Below are 17,414 nucleotides of genomic sequence, written 5' to 3'. Positions count from 1 at the left end.
AAATAATCAACATATTCAGTTTGTCGCTATGCCAAATAATTAAGAGTTCCCGCACCTGCAAAGCTGCAACCAATGAAAGTGCCAAAGTACCAAATAGTTTTTTGTCTATTCTAACAATTTTTCAGTGATAACGGGGAGTAGATCTAATCTTCACAGTAGGAGACCTGTGGGATTATTCTAATAATTCCAGAGTGGCAGTAATTTCATCTAATGACCTGTTCTAACTGGGTGTGTTACCAAGAGCAATATGAAGAAAACTGCATAGAGCTGAATAAACACTGCAATTAAATATATTTATTGTTCAGCAGGCTATCAGTGTTTCCTGTTAACAAATAGAAGACAGCTGTGGGAAGAGGTAGAAAAGAAAACCGTTATCAATATTTTTCATACTTATATTTTTTATATTTAGACTGTATACCCTATGTGAAATTGATCAAACCCAATGTCTATTTTCTATTGAAATTAACACCTCTTTCTTGCAGTCGTTTTTTTTTTAATCTATAATTTGTGATTATACATGACAAATGGCATTTGCAGTGGAAACAGGCTTTAAAGCAGCTATAAATCAAAGCTTTAAAGGTGATAGTGAATCTATGATATATAAAGCAAACTTACAGCACAGATAGGAAATAAACACAAGGTCATTTAAAAAATATGTCCTATCATTTTTTATTACATTTTACTTACATGTTAAACATTATGTTGAAAGGCCAATTCTCCTTTAGAGGTGATGATAAAGGAAGAAAATATCATATGTGTGACTGCATAGTAAGAGTAATAATGCAAACAATCTCAAAGTTCCAGCTGATAAACTGATGTTGGAATACAGATAAATGATTACCTTTGCATGTATGTTTTCTTTCTTTGAAGGCAAAAAAAATGGATTTGTTAAGCAGTACAAATTTGAAGTACATGCATATCATATTAACCTAAAAAGCATTTTATAAATCCAGGGTCCTGTGAAAAAAATAGGATTTAGTTTTTTAACCAAGTGTGTAAGTTTTTAAAAATGTTTAAAGATTTTGTCTAGTTGGCTTCCGAAAGTGCAAAATAGTACAAAAAAGCTTTTTATTATGGTTTTCATTGAGAGAAATCTTAGCAAGCAATAAACGTTTGTCTTGAGGGACGAGACAAATCAGCCAAATCTGTAATGTGCCGTTAGAAAACCTTTTATTCATTCCAAACAGTGTGTAATCAACGCAGACTACTCAGAGTAAAGTGTTTTATGAACCACAGAGACAAAACACTCTGGGTCTACGATATCAAATATGTTTTTGAAAGGAAAAACTTCTACTTTGTCTGGTTGGCAGTGATGAATAGTTTTCCCATTGGAATGATTTAGCAGGTAAAAATAGATAATAGGATAACCACAATGCACATACAGAACTTCAGTAATGTATATAATCATGTTTTAGTAAAACTGAGAAACACAAGACATTTTTGTTGTTTAATACTTACATTTAACACCCAACACTGATTTTTGAGTTTGTAATTTGCACGGAATTTTTAGATGTGTGAATTCTTAATTTTGCATAACATCGGAAGCGTTTAAATACGGAACTCGTTCAGTTATCCTGCTGCTCAGTTTCTTGTCTTAATGGTATTCTACAGTATAGAGTTCCGCATTGTTGCCGTCTGATTACCCTCTATTTTTATATCATCAACATAAGTCAACATAAGTGATATATTTCGCTATTCAGTGCTGGCAGATTCAAAATCAGAAGGAAATACAGAAATATGCCTTCATCACTACCTCAAACCCCCATAATGGGATGAAAGGATAGCCATTTTCTGTAGTATAACTGATGCACTATGATCTTCTACTGTCTAACTAGCTAACTCCGAGGATGGAAGAAAATGTAGCTATAAATGTCCTTGAACTTTTCCCTTGTTAAATAAATTCTAATTAGATTAGAGCAAGAAAGTGCATGAAAAGACAGCTTTTTTTTGCTTTGCCTTTGCTGACTAGACCTGAAAAAAGAAAAATGCACGGGGCAACATTTTGTGCATTGAGAAGCTCATTAAGGTTGCTCTCACAGAAGTGGGGTGAAAAAAAAAACCCAGGCTCCCAAACAGATCGCATTTTGTTTGATGTGTGAGTCACACAGAGGGAACAAGTGGCTGCCTCCATATGAGGAAACATTGGATTCTCAAGTGTAAAAGCAGCAAATGATAACTATTTATTGATTATTTAATGGAAGCACACACCCGCATTTATTTGACACAAGTATTTCTTAGAATTTTAATTTATTGCAAGCTCCATGAATAATCTAAACTCAATAACTCATTTTGTCATTTCCATGTAGACACGACACAGTTAAACTAGTAGACATTATGTAGAATACTTGCTGTAGCCATTACAGGGACATTATTTCTGCAAATTAAGTGCCTCACCTTGTACCACCAGTGACTCGAAGAAAGGGATACGTCTTAAATCACATCCTTAACAGCGCTTTTGCTGAGAGGCAGAGGACCAGAGAGCATCGACTGCATATCAGACAGGCATATCGACAATAATGTGAACTCGCTGACAATAGGTCAGACAGGCTATTCAGCCAAAGCCATCGCAGGGCTTGGGTGTCATGGGCCCTTAAAGCCTCACATTCCTCTGCAGAGAGTGTTTCGCCAGCTCCCTGTTTCAGTGCCCTGCAGAGTATAGCTGAATAAACATCCATCATTGTGTGCTCAGATAATGCACTTCAGTCATCCTTAATGTCATCATAGCCAAAAAGACTCAGAAGCCGAACGGGTCTTATTTCCTCCTATACACGAGGATAAAAATGGAGCTTTAATAATACGATTAAGGGATGTGATCGTTTCGCACACTGACCAGCTGTACTATGAGCAGCGTTTATGTTTATCAACATGGAAATATGGAATAGTGGTAAAACTGTTTTTGATGTATATTTGTTCGTTGTCTCTGGGTGGAAAGCAATTAAACAATCATGTTTGGGTTGAAGCTGACTAAATTTACTTTTTTTTTTGTTTTGTTTTTTTATTTCCTACAAAACACTTAATATTCTGGACATGGTAGACTGCAGGGAAAGCGTCTGGCATTGTAATCAATTCCATACACTGACCAACGATAAGATGTTGAATGGCTGATTGACCACAGTAATGGTGCATAGCTTTGTGGTGGTGGACGATGGAGACATGCATATTAAGAAACAATTAATTTCCAATACTAATGTCACTCTTGGCTGCCTCCACTGCTGCATATAACAAGGAGCTGTCAGTGATAAGTCATTTCATACTCCATCTAAAGCGGGATTTGATCCAGGGTAGGCAAAGCTACAAGTTAGTGTTTATATTCAAGAGTCACCTGATGAGAATATAGACTTTCTCACTTTTCTTTTTTCTTTTTCGGCTCGTCTTCTGAGCAAAGCTACAGAGTGACGTCCCAGTCATGCACAGATGGTTTTCATTACAGATGGTTGCAGCCATTGAGTGAAAAAACTCAAACCGCAGTGGGCACTTTGCTAGTTTGACATTATAATATTATGTTATTTTGAAAGCTGAAATAATTTACGAACCAAAATTCACAACATTACTTCAATAAACACAATATTTAGGATTTGATTTGACTATAATTTGTTCAGCCCAGTCTCACCAGAAAACTTTATCTGCTTACATCGCCAAAACATTTAATCTATATCAGTATGTTTACAAAGAAGGTATTAAGATACACAATATTATTCATACCAACATAATACAACACTGTGTATTATGTGCTGAGTTGGTCAGCACATCTACATGACAACAGGAAAAAAAGAATAAATTGAATATTGTGTTAGTCAGACCAAACCAGACTTTGTATGACCAAAATTGTATGAAATTGAATCCCTCAAACCCAGAATGGCACACCCATATAATGTGGTTAGGGGGTGGACTACTCCTGCATGTATATGCTCAACTGGACTCAAACTGGCTTTGGTGCACCACACATGCTGCACACTTTCTGTCCTTGGCCTTGACCCATAAACAACAGAAGCTGCCAACACACCAAAGAGGGAGACTATCAATTTGACATATTTTTTAAAAATCAAACTCTCCCTTTTCATTTACATGTTAATAGGTACTTTTCAGCTGCATATTTTCAAACACGAAAGTCATGCTGCTTAAAATAATAACATTTTCTGTTATTTGCCCAGCTTTGCTTTGTTGAGCAGGAAAGGAAAACCTTGAAGGATCCTAATTTCATAGCAGTCCTAAATAAAAGGGCTTGTAATTCACTGCAATTCCCATATGAAAGGGCAATGAATCCCAAGGCTGTTATCTTATGTAAGGCTGTGTGACCTAACGGGAATCGTGACATATGAATAGTAAATATGTGTAAGCCCATGTCCCGAGGATGTGGCTGACTGCAGAAATAATTTTTTAAAATGGAGCAAATTCAATGTTTTTTTTAGTTTTTTTTGTGAATGCTTCTTCCATTACAGTGATATATGTGTGTTAACACACACACATTGCCTGGTCAAGGATTCCCACAAATGACAAATGTGAAATAAAAAAAGTTCAATAGATTTTGACATATCATAAGTTTTAAGAAGTTTTACTCCAAAGCTTCTGTTAGATCATTTCTTTTAAATGTGCCATTCCTTTTTCCTATTTCCCACTAGCACTCTGCCCTTCAAGAATTACGATTATCCCCCACATTATTTTAGGAGCACCATCCACCATGATTTAGAATTAGGATAATACAGCTTTGTTATATGACTGCAGCACTTAAGATCTCCTGGGTATGGGCTTACACAAGTTTGAAAAGTATCATAGAGAACAGTCACTAAACCCCAAAAATCTGCCAAGCATCATCCTTAGGATGATAGTACGATTCACTGGAAATGATATTTAATTTCTGAACTTTTCGAAAGTTATTATAACTGAAAGGCAAAGGCCCGCTAACCTTAAGTTCAAGTTTCAAAAACATTGAGAGCTGCTTTGAGAAAGACAAATAGGATACTTTACAGCAGTGTAAAGGAGCCAGTTATAAATCCAGTACATGGACACTGTGTCAGTCTGTAGAATATTAGGGAGATTTAAGAGGCCATCAAGTGGTTAAATCCCATGTGTCTTGAACAAAATGCTCCTTATATCCAGGGACTGAATCCCTGCTGAGTTTTCTCTCCAATGTTTTCAATTCCCCATTCTTTCTCGACACGCAACAGTATAAATAAAGAACAGAAAATACTATTAAGCACTGCCAACCTCACTTGAAAACTTTAGAAGATTGAGAGTTCATCTCTTCCGTTGCGCAGAATGAAAAAAAAAATTGTGACCAACGCGTGTTAGTAGAGTGTTATAAAAAGCAGCCAACTATATGGAGGTAAAGTTAAATCTATGCTCCTGTCCTTGAAGTAAAATCCTTACTTGATAGTCGAGCATGTTAGGTCAAAGAAACACAAGCGAACTGTATTTATTTTTGGAATTCACAAGTAGGAATAGTTGAATATTTGGTTATAAGGTTCTCCCTTTACAATGGAGGACAAAATCAAAAAATGAGATTTACTGGTAATAATTAAGGTCATGAATGAGGTCTAAATAGTCAGTGTGCATAGTTATAAAGCTACTAGATAATAGTAGTACAATGAATGGAAATATTTTCTAATGCAGCTGTTATGCCGCTCTTAAGCAGTACAACCATGCATGGCTCTGAAGCTTATGACAACCATGAGTGTTCTCATGCTCCTAGACTTGGCATCAAAATCCATTAAAGGACAATCCTAGTGGCCTGCTGCTGTGCTCTTACTTGTCTGAGAACATTTCAGCATCGTGTCCGTGTCCTTGTAATTATTTTGGAGAGCGTATTTGGTATAACATGAGCTTAACCAATGAGCCAAGACAGGGCATGTTGCAGGCATCTTCCTCATGACTAACTTGCATATGACACAATGTTCCCTGTGCTGATAGATGCAGGGTGGCAGTCTGAAGCAGTGGGTTTTACCACTGCAAAAGGATCAGACATGATTGGTGCTGTGGAAAAGCTGACAGCATGAATTATGAAAGTCTCATTAGGGGCTGTTGGAAATGATTTATCATGCTACAAAATATGGCCAACCACCTTTGTCGCCATGGTTACAGAGCCCATATTGTTTTTAATGCCGCTAATTTCTTTGGTGTATCATTTTCCTTTTATTAGTAAGGAATTTCCGTGGACGTCAAACCATGACTCTATTAAATGGAAGGTCACTATTTGGCATGCCAAGCAAAATGGTTTAGAAAAGGACAAGGTATGCTCTTTTGAAAATTGGCTGCAGTCACAAAGGTGCTAAAAAATGTGTCATGTTTCTCACTTGACAGATGCATTGCTTGGCATGGTGGCATTGAGCTTGGCAGTGCATGTGACTGCCAGGTTATCTGTTGGGTTTGTGTTTTTCTACACTGATGCCAAGGGTTGCTGCCATAGTTTTCCAATATCCCTTAGCAGGAGCATTATAGCAAAGCATACCTGAGTGGATATTTATGCAAAATTTTCAAGAATATATCAAAATCACATCCTCCTGGTAAAAATGAATCAATATTTTGAAGCAACTGGCTTCGAGAGAATATTTCATTGAATGCTTTAGACTAGTGTCCCAGATTTAGAGAACACCTCACGCAGTGAACAAAGTGTTGTTTCTATACCATTCACATAACCTGACTTCTCTCTCTGAAATGGTTTCATTAGTAATCCACTTCCATCCTTGTTTCTGTCAGTGCACAGTAGTCCTTTCAGTTGTGTCCCTGCAGCAGCCCCACTTTTAGTCACGGGTGGTTCAGCAGTGTTGCCTTTTTTTAAAAAGCCTGGCGATTTTGCAAGTTTTAAGCTGCAATCTTGACAATGCTTACGCTTTACAGTGGCCCAAGGGCAGATTCATTTTCTGAATGCATCGTACCTTTGAAATGAAAAGACAACACATTATCCAGTAAACAGTAGATGTCAAGGAAACCAGTATCATTATTATTATGCTTTTTTATTAGATTTTTCTCTCTTACTTATACCCACATTATTATTTTTTTTCATTTCCAGAGATTAATAAGCAAGTATTTTCTTACAACCAGTTATTTTGATGTTTTAAATTTTTCAGGACACGTGGGGTGGGAGCGGAATTTAATCTAATGTTTAGACTGTTGAATCTTAGAGTGTGTGGCTTTTTACAGTGTACATGTTTGGCTGAGTTAGAGAGATATGAAAACAGACTGCTGAAGCCTGTTCCCTGAAGTGTGAGGAAAAAGAGGAGGAATGATCTGCTCACAGCACCCAGCAACAGGGCTGCTTGATGCAGTGCTTTGATAACGTCAGAGCTCCATCTAGGTTGCTTTGTGAGGTACTGCTCAATAACCTTGTAATTTTAACATTGTGCTGTAAATTATGAGTGCAATTCCCCATAGCCGCTCATTTGCCGACGCATTAGTAATACAACAAAAAACATGCTCTCTGCTTAGAGCAGACTTTCTGAGCATTTGTCTCTCCACACTTCCTCCATCTTTAGGTGAGTTCACATGACTTTTCAATGAGGTGCAGTGGCAATTGCACAGAATTCTAATTTGGCTTCAGTCTCAGTCATTACGAGAGTCAACAGGAAGCAAACAGATGGCAGAAGGAATATGATGGATAATTGTATGTCTCAGAGGACAATTTATAATTTGTATCTGATTCCGTGCAACCCCCTCATTTTCTTAATGAGGGACTAATTGAGTTTTTTACATTGGCTCAAGCATATGGTCCCAGCAATAGTGAGGGGTTTGTATAATGGCAGTAAGGCGATATGTTGAGGACACCAAAGTAGACTTGCAAGACTGTTTCTAAATGGTTAATTTGGATAAACTTTAAAGACACAGTTTGGAAGTGGAAGTGTATTCATGTGCCAAAATATAATGAGTTTCCATTACATCACACTCATCATGCCAATCGTTATCATATTCATTACTATTTATTTATTTTTTTCTATAAAATTAAATTTTTTTAACTGTACATATCACTGTCACACATTACTTTTAATTTTATTTTTGCATGTTCTCTGGAATGTGTTTTTATGACATATTATTGAAATTGTCTATTTTCGCAGTATTCTTGAGTATATCGAAACCGATAATCCATCAGAAAAAGCTGAGTTGATCTGTACTGACGCTGAGGTGTTAATAATAATCAAGTGAACAGCAAAAGTTCTCATCTATATCTATTGTAAAGTTTTTTTTATTTTTTTTTAATAGTCCGATAACGTTACATATTTTCATTTAGACTTTCTTGTTCGTGCAGACCATGGTCTCTATTTTCAGGGACTTACAGTTTTCAAAGAGCAATTAAGTGCCTCTCATTAAAACCTGCATTTGTGCCTGTCAGTCAGTCAGTGAGTCAGGAATGCATGGAGGGCAGTAAGTGAAGCGCCCATGATAGAAGCTACTCATAGGGGCTTCTCCATAAATGCTCATTTCATGCAAGGTTAGACACATCAGTCATTGGACATGGGGCTGGCTTTTACTGCCTTTCAATAAAATTACACATGGAACGTGTGCACATAGTGAAGAGGAACCTGGAAATTAAATGTCTAGCATTGGATTCTTTGCGGCTGACGCGATAACCGTCCTTCTAAGCTTTATAATCCCTGCATGCAGGTCACAGACCAACGAAACTTTAATTTACTTTGATTGTACTTATTAGTGGGACATTAATGAAATGAAGCATGTCTATCTTTGTAAATATTGTCTCTAATTAGCATAAAGCTAGTGAGCTGTGATAGCAAATCTTTGAACCTATCAAATCAGGGTCACATGTTAGTTTGACTTGGCCAGGGATATATGGTCCACCAGTGTCCATGTTTGGACATGTCTGACACTGTGATGACGGTTAGGGCCACAACGCATTGCAATAACAATACTGCCCCACAATCTGAGCCCTGTTAGCCATTCGTTATAAAACAAATGATTTGCTGAGATTATAGCTCAGCAATATGCAGTTTGGTGCACCTGCATAGGCAGTAATTTGAACAGATTTTTGTTTTATCTTCCTATATTTTGGCCATAGTCTTTTCATGGTTTTGGCTGCTAAACAGCTGCCATAGCTGTTTCTGCTTCTGCATGCGGAGCTGAGCTTTACTAACAGATGACTGGAGTTATTTTTCCTTTTCCTTCATTATTTTCGTTTTCAGAATGGCCGCGCATATTTCACAGTAAGATCAGTTTATAAAGTGGCCTTGAAGAGACAAGCTACTCATTAACTCCTGCTTATTAAAATTTAGACAAATTTTTGCTCAAAATAGCCTAATCTCATTCAGCCCTCACCTCATTATTTCTCATTTTATCGGTTGATAATCTCTGGTGAGCAGGAAAAATGGTTGCCTTTTTAAAACCCGTGGCACAGCATGGGGGCTGGAGCCCATCTTTGCTTGCACTTTTTATTAGAGCTGTTTTTGCACCTTCCGGAAGTAATTGCGGGTTTGATGCTGCACAGTGTCAGCAGCTGAATCAAGTGTTGAATCAAGTGTTGTTCAAATTACATTTTCTTCTTCTTAGAGGACACTAATTCCCCTTTGGTAAATTAGGTTCTTCTAAAAATGTTAAACATCAGAGACAGGAAAATGGTGCATTCAGTCATTTCTTTTTGCTGGTGTTTAGGAGAATGTGTGCATTGGGACCTGGTTTTCTAACCAGTAAAGCTGTTGAAATATGTCCCCAAAATTGAGATTGAGGCGATTGTGTCATTAGTGTTGCTAAATATCAGTTATCCATTTCACTTGTGATCCTGCCTCTCTGACCTTACAGTTATTACTGTACACTAACAACATTTCCATCACATTTTCAAAGATACACAATCTTTAGTGACTGGTTTCTTTCATTTTTAATGCCAAATGTTCCCTCTGTTATTTCTAATTTAATGCGTATGCCAAAAAAAAAAAAAGAGAAGAAAAACAACTGTAAACTAAAACAAACTAATGGGTATTTGCATTTAAAAACAATTTTCATGGCCTTGATTTAATATCCAAAAGTGTGTTGTAGAAGGAAAGACGGTTCTGCTGTAGCAAATGGGCTGGCTCTTTTAAGCAAATGTATTCCACAAATCTTCCATTAATGTGTACAAATGGAGAGCAACACGGCTATTCCTAAATTTGGTCAATAATGCAACATTTAATGAAGAATGTAACTTTTAATTCTTTGCCCAAAACCTTTTTCTTTGCCAACAATGCATGGCTGTGAGGTAATGTTCAAGCAAAACCAAGTGAGTAAATCACACATCGCTCAGAAGGAAAGAAAGGTTTTGGTGATGGATTTCTTTGTATGGCTTTGCCGTTCTGTTGTTGGAGCATGATCGCTGACGGATATCAGTAATACATTTTCTCTTTAGTCTTGTCTGAATGACAGTCACCTCATAAATCTAGAACTTTACTTTCCCTGAAGCACGCCATCTTAAAGTTCTGAATACCGGCCAAAAAAAAAGGAGAACTGTTTCTAAGTAATGACACGCTAAATGTATCATCTGCACGTCTTGCTTCAATACTCTGAGGACACTGTTTTTGGGTTGCTTTGACAAATGACAAAAGCTTTCCCCTCCAGTTATTAAAATTCCGGTTTGTCTCTCATATTTGCCGTCACATGGCCACAGGCTATGATATTATCCTGGTAGTTCAATTAAGCTCTTTCTCAGTATTTTTCTTTGTGTTGTGTTTTGACACCCTACTCTTTTTCATTTTACTTTAGGCTCTCTGAGACACAATGTTAGAATAAACATCATAGATTTTTAGCATCAAAAGAGGCTCCGGTCTCATGAAGTTAAAACTAAAGCATATCATTCTCTGAATTAGCCAGTTCTAATTTGTGTACCAAGAGCCTGAGCTTTTTTAATAGCCTCCTGTCCAAACTGATGTAGATATAATTACTCAAACGTCAGACGTGAAAACGATGGATCCACAATAATGAAACACTTGTCTCTAAAAATGAGTGAAGTATGAGTCATACAGTGCATGCTTTGTAACAACTGTTTGTCATGCATAAGTTGCAATTCTTTCGATGCCCTGTTCATCTGAGGTGAGACTGACTGTAGGTTTGATGTCACTGTTTAATAGAGTGAGTTGATCAATTCTTTGCAGGTGTAATGATGAAAAAAGAAACAAACCATAATGATCAATTATTTTTTGAAGCTTGACTAGTTGATTACTACTTAGAAAGAAAAACAAAGAACGTAATAACAACTGGCTCGATATACTCAACAGTATGTCCTTTATACTCTTGACTTTGAATACTAATAGGTAAAACAACTACAGGACGAAATATAGTTTAGTCAAGCAGATTTCATGCCAAAGTGTGTGACAAATCCACTCATCCTGTATGGTTTACCATGTCAGCGTCACATTTTGCCTCACCAAGGCTAAACTGCAGGCCATTACTGAGAAAAAGGCAATGGCCTGTAGTAAGACTGGTGTTTAAATCAAATAGGTGACATCTCATTGGGTTTATTTTAACCCATCCCATGAACTCTTACTAAATCTCTAAGAAGTTTTGGTCCCTTTGGAGAAAGCTCTGTGTGGCAGTAAAACAAAAGTCAAACAAACTGTTCAACACGAGTAAAAACCCAAGTTTTCTAAGTGAAGCCCATAAAATGACTTCGGCCCCCCTCCCATGAATGTAGATGTTGTATGTATGGATGGGTGGTCCGTGATTGGTCGAGACATCGTGGTGTCGTCCGAATGTTTTCGATCAAGGTTTTCTACAAGTGAAAAAAAGACGTCATGAGACCGTTTCTACAGACTTTACAGCTGTAACAATTAACTGTGGTATCCCATAAAACAAAGGACAAGCTCATTTCAGAAGATAGATGCGTGTCACACATGTGCTGAACACTAAAAAGGTGCATTTCAACCCAAATATTTATGTTTTTCCAAACCCCAGTTTAGTTTCTCACTTTTGAAGTATGGCTTGTAACTTACCTTGAAGTCAATGCACTTGATTTAACACCACCATCTGCTCAGCTGAGATGCTTTCTCTGCTACACTTTTTTCTAGTTGGTGCATATCTGAGAACACATACAATATGTTAATACCAATATCCATACAGATATATCTACATAGATATAGATATATCTATATCTATGTATGGCTCTAACCTAAACCTTACTGGTGCCTTACAGGGCAAAGAAAAGAAAGCGTAAAAGTGTAACAGTTAAGACACGATTAAAAAGACTGGGCATATTTAAACTAGTTGGATGTCCTTGGAGCTAGTCCTTCAATAGCCCTTCAATGTCTTGTAGTGGACTTTGTCATTCCGTAAAAATTCTACATTTAGCAAAAAGCTACTTGTTATTGGGATCCTACACGTGTAAAAAAAAAAAAAGTACTCTCGAGAGGTTCCCAGTGCGCTAGCATGTGTTGCCAAGGGCTAGTGACCAAATGTCAGTATGAGACAAGTTGGGAGTGAGAATGTGTCAACTTTTCACACCTAGAAAACACAAAATATGACATTGGCATGTATCCATTACTGTAGTAGATAAGCAGGGCTATACTATTACTTCTATCCATCCAGCCCCTCTTAGTCTAAAGGCATTAGAGTGCGAATGTGTATTTAGTTTAGTTTGTATTAATTCAATTTGGAAACCTTGTGACTGCTTTCTTGTTTTATGCAAAAGTGAAACTATTCAGGCTGACTGAGTCAGACAATTTTGCTAAAACAACAATCGGTTCATGATTCAAGACACCACAGGGTACGGGATGAAAAGCAGTAAGAGATAAAATGCCACTGTATCTTTAGCGGTAAGCCTGTCAGGTCAGAACATTAGATTAACTGCCTGCTGTTTGTCCAACCATCAGTGTACCTGCATATTCTTTGTCCAGCTCGGAGTTCACACTGTGCTTTCAGCTTAATTTCAGCAAAACAGCTGCGGGCACAATCAAATCAGACTGAAAGACCTTTGAACAGCCTTTTGAAGCTTTTTACTTTGCGCAGTCACAGTCCTAAAGATCCCAATCAGCATCAAAAAGGCTGCGATGTTTGCTTCTACCTGGCGGCCTTTCCTCCTTTCATTATGGCCTCTTAATATTCAGATTTCTTATGCAAACACAAACTCAGCTTTCTTGATGCTTTACTGGGAAGTGATGTTTTATTCGTAGCTGTACACTTCCTCACTTTTTGTGCAGATCTGCTAATTTGTATCTCTTAATCCGATTATGGAACATATTTGTTGAGTCTATTTGATTAATGCGGCTTGTATGATGTGTGGATAAAAAAGCTTACTTTTTTTGTAGTGACCAGATCGTTGGTCATTAAACGTCCACTTTTCTGTGCATCACGATGACATCAGCTGAGATGGCAGAGCTTTGTCTTTCTGGGCGTTTCAGCTTACTGTAGAGAACATAGGGAGATGAGGCTACAGATTAAATTAGAAGTGATTATTTAAACATCCCTCATCATTGGCTGATGCATTGTTTTGTCTAATGTACTAACATACGTTATGTGTAAATCTGTTGTTGATGAATCACCTGTTTTGCCAATTTGCAAATGATAAAACCATCTCATTAGGCCCACACTGCCAAAAGTAATGCTAGTTTTAAATAAAAGACAATTTGCAAACGCTATTTAAGTAAAAAACGGATTAGTGTGTTGCATTTCCCTCAAACAGCTGATGCAAATAGGAAATGCTATATTTCTAGCATTACTTTTCTCAATGTCGCAGCACTGTACTCATTGTGTCTTTGTTCCTTTATGGGGAAACAAAGAGAACATGCATTGTAATGTATACAGCTCGGAATACATTTGTATCAGGCTGACAATATTTTGAGCTTGGTCAACCAAAAAAGAAATGTGACAAAGATGACAAATTAATTGAGAAAACCGTGGATCAATAGCATGCTATGTCCATGACCCCCTCCTCTGTGGCTTTCTGATGGCTTACACATTTTTACTTTCATTTATTTTTGTTTTCTTTTAGGGGTGTGCAGAAGCGTGGGAGGGAGGGAGCTGGTCCAATGAGGTGTTAGAGCATTAAAAATCAATGTGAAATTCTCTGCATGTTTGCTATGTGTCTACGCTGTGCTTTCAAGCTCAATTAATACTTCCAACTCACCATTAAAAAAATTGTTGCATTGTTCTATGCCATAGAGAGAAGGAGAAATTCATAAGAAAAAGAAGGAAAGAAAAGAAAAAAAAAAAACTTGTGTGGTCTTTGTTTCTAGCCATGTGCTGCAGTTGCTTCGAATATCCTGTAAACAGAATGTAATAAGCTTTTGTTCTAAGAAGATGTTTAAGCCTAGCTTTCATATGAACCTCTATTTTGTCCCATAGAATATGGAATGATCGGAGAGCATACAGTAAAAAGTCAGCGGCCAAGATCAGTTCATGACACAAAGGCCCTGCAGGAGCAAGCTGAGTCTGCTAAATTTATGGCACAAACTGGTAATACAATAGTTATGTTTCTTTACTATATTTTGTTAACTAAACTTAATTTCATCATGCATGCTCTCTCTTGTACAGCACTTTTAAGTGGAAATGTTTTGCATTATTATTTTTCCTATTCATTCTCTATTGCTACACATGAACAAGGAAGATAAATTTCCCATTTCCTTATGAGTATTTGCTTTGAACTTAGAGCCTAATTGGTTTTTGTGGGTCTGTTTGTTTTATTGTCACATCGTAGGCTGGCAAGTGGATTACTCACGAAGCATAATCATAGAGCATTAATTAATCAGCAGTTCAAAACTAAGGGACTGATGTAGTTTATCATTTCCTCTAAAGGCCCAATGAATTAAGAGTTATTTGATGAAAAACCCACCCCATTGAGCCAAATAAAGAAAAAACAACAAAACACATACTTTGAAAAAGCCGATACATGCTTCCCTTAGAGAAAATGAAGCTTTCTGGATTTATCAAATGTAGCATTCGTTAAATTATTGAAAATGATCTAAATTCACAATGGCTTTTACAACATATCAGTCTAGAATTTCTAATAAAAGCAGAACGAACAAGTCAAATTAAGAAATTAAAATTCTTTTTTTTCCCTTTTGGTTTTTATTCGTTTTTGCTTTATCAAAGCAAGAATTTTTATTTTCAGTGGGTGGGTTTATGTGTAGCTGCTACTGAGGTTTTTCTTTTATTCTTTACTTTAAAATTATTTCATTTTGATAGAATTTAGTTGGGAAATGTTTTTTTTTCATGTGTTGTTCCATTTTTATGGCTGTCCTTGTTTAAATAAAACCATTTCCTTCCATAGTCATTTTAATTTATGACACACTCTACATACATGCATCCTGGTACTAACATACTCATTAGCATCTCTCCTCTCCGTTAGCTGTAGGTATGTTGTTTTCTCATTGAGTCGCATTGCTGTGCTTTTCTGTTTCTCATTCTCACACAATTTACTCTCCCCCAACTGCCTCATTTAACAAGTGATCCACCTTTCAGACTATTTTATGATCTCCAAAATTGAAGGCAGGGTTAAGATCCCTCTTTGGCTGAATCTGTGTGTCCTGTAAAACTAATTTAAAGCATATTGTGCTTAAAATTCTGATGTAATTTGATGACTTTTGCAATGACATAAATGTATTCAGAGCTGCAACTGAAAAAGCATTCATCTCTGTGTGAAATTATTCCGCTAACAAAAAAAAGCCTCAAAGAAAGTGACTACTTCACCTGAGGGTTTAACATAATCAAACATCAATTATTTCGGTGACTACTCCGATGAAAGATTTTGATTGTCCACTCACTTTTCACCAAATAATTTACTCTTTTTGCATTTAGGCTATCATGGCTTTGAAAATCATCCGACTGGCTCGTCCCAATATACAGCTTTTACATTACATTTTGGACCGGGAGGATTGAAAGGCTCTATGTTACTCATTATTCATCTTTCTATTTTAATCAAAATACAACTTGAAATGAACAACTACTGTCCGTTGCTATACTAATCTGATACCAAATTCTGCACTCAATTATTTAATGAGATCAAGTCGGCATGCAGCATTAGAAAATTAGTCTGCCAGTTAAGGCATATCTTTTTTTTTTTTTTTTAATAAACTCAAAGGCCTGGTCCATATAATTTGTGAGCCACAGTCACATGTAAATGGCAACTATCTGCTAGAAAGAAAAATGTTAATTTCCCTTTAACATTTTTAGTTGTAAGGTTAGAAGATAGATTTAAAAAAAAAAAAAAAAAAAAAAAGGAAGCAAATATAATTTGCTCCAGGGTTGTCAAGGGAACTAGATGGTTCACTGCAGTGCAAGGGAATCCACATCTGAGACCTCTTTCTGAACTAACACTCATTCAACTCCATTTTATTTTTGCCGATGTCTTTCTTGCATGTCACCATGCTCTTATGAAATTTTGTTTGTTTATGGTGATTTTCTCACTTTTCTGGTTTCATTGAGACGCATGCATTTTCTTTAAATGAAGTGAAACCGTTAGAGCTAACCCCTGATGCCCATTGTCATGCCTTCTCTGTGATCTTTGCATAAATACACACTTAAATTACATGTGAAAAGGCTCACTATTTTACACAAGTCTCCTTCATTATAAACATCATTGCTAATGCAATTACTCTTGCTGAGTGCAGTCACAAGAACACTCTTGTGCTGCATACAAATTAAATCACCAGTCAGATCAATTAAGCTGTCAAGAGTATTCATCAAAGATCACATAAAGGTAGTATAGACTGTGTAACAGTACACTTGTAAACCTTTAAGACCCCACCTCAACCCAAAGTGACTCATGCAGGCCCGTCTCCACTTTACTCAACCCTGCCCACCTTGCCCCACCCTGCCCTGTAAGCCTTGCCGCAGGACCATATTGCTGCCTTTAACTAGTGTCACCCTTCTCCCACACAGGTGAATCAGGTGCAGAGGAGTGGTCCCAGTGGAGCTCATGCTCCGTAACATGCGGTCAAGGGTCGCAGGTGCGAACAAGAACATGTGTCTCACCATACGGAACACACTGCATCGGCCCTTTAAGAGAATCAAGGGTTTGCAATAACACTGCCCCTTGTCCAGGTAGTGTTAGCCGCAGATTCTTGAATATTGATGTTTTGCTCCTTTACTGTTTATATGGGAGGAAATGTGTTGTTTTAACAAATCTTTTGAATGTGTGTATCTAAGAATGTATTGTCATTGTTTTTGCAGCAATCATAATGAATCTAATGTTTCCTTTCTTTGAGGTTATTTTAGGACTGCTTTTTTTTTGCCCCCCCCCCCCCCCCATTGTCATTTTTATGTTTTCCATTTCATATAACTGTAAAGCAATTCATCAGCACTGAAATGGTTTCATGACATGTGGATCTGCGTGGAGCTTGGGGAGCCGTAGATACAGCGTCATTTCCTTGAAGGTCAACTTTGCATTTTAAAATAGCTTGGCAGCCTTTCTTCAAACACACTGGAAGGCATCTCTTCCTAAACCCGTGATGACATGGCAGATGAGTCACTGGTAGTCAGGTATCAGCATCAGAAGCTTTTCTGACAGGTGATTG

At 37.1% G+C, this 17,414-nt stretch overlaps 1 protein-coding gene across 6 annotated transcripts in view; it reads left to right on the top strand.

Annotated features, from left to right (window-relative positions):
• adgrb3 (adhesion G protein-coupled receptor B3) overlaps positions 1 to 17,414 on the top strand; it is a 105,792-nt gene that overhangs the window by 34,718 nt on the left and 53,660 nt on the right. For 3 of the 6 annotated variants that reach the window (XM_075477738.1, XM_075477747.1, XM_075477729.1), the window contains exons 3-4: positions 14,245 to 14,355; positions 16,780 to 16,941. The exons of 2 other annotated variants lie outside the window; for them this stretch is intronic. In XM_075477738.1, the coding sequence (XP_075333853.1) occupies positions 14,245 to 14,355; positions 16,780 to 16,941 (273 nt within the window). The remainder of the gene's footprint in view (positions 1 to 14,244; positions 14,356 to 16,779; positions 16,942 to 17,414) is intronic. One more of the 6 variants, XM_075477756.1, reaches the window with a different exon arrangement.

The sequence above is a fragment of the Odontesthes bonariensis genome, chromosome 2 (genome assembly GCF_027942865.1).
Source record: "Odontesthes bonariensis isolate fOdoBon6 chromosome 2, fOdoBon6.hap1, whole genome shotgun sequence".
NCBI lineage: Eukaryota > Metazoa > Chordata > Actinopteri > Atheriniformes > Atherinopsidae > Odontesthes > Odontesthes bonariensis.
The sequence above is the reverse complement of the archived record's forward strand: the minus strand, read 5'-3'. Positions and strand labels throughout refer to the sequence as shown.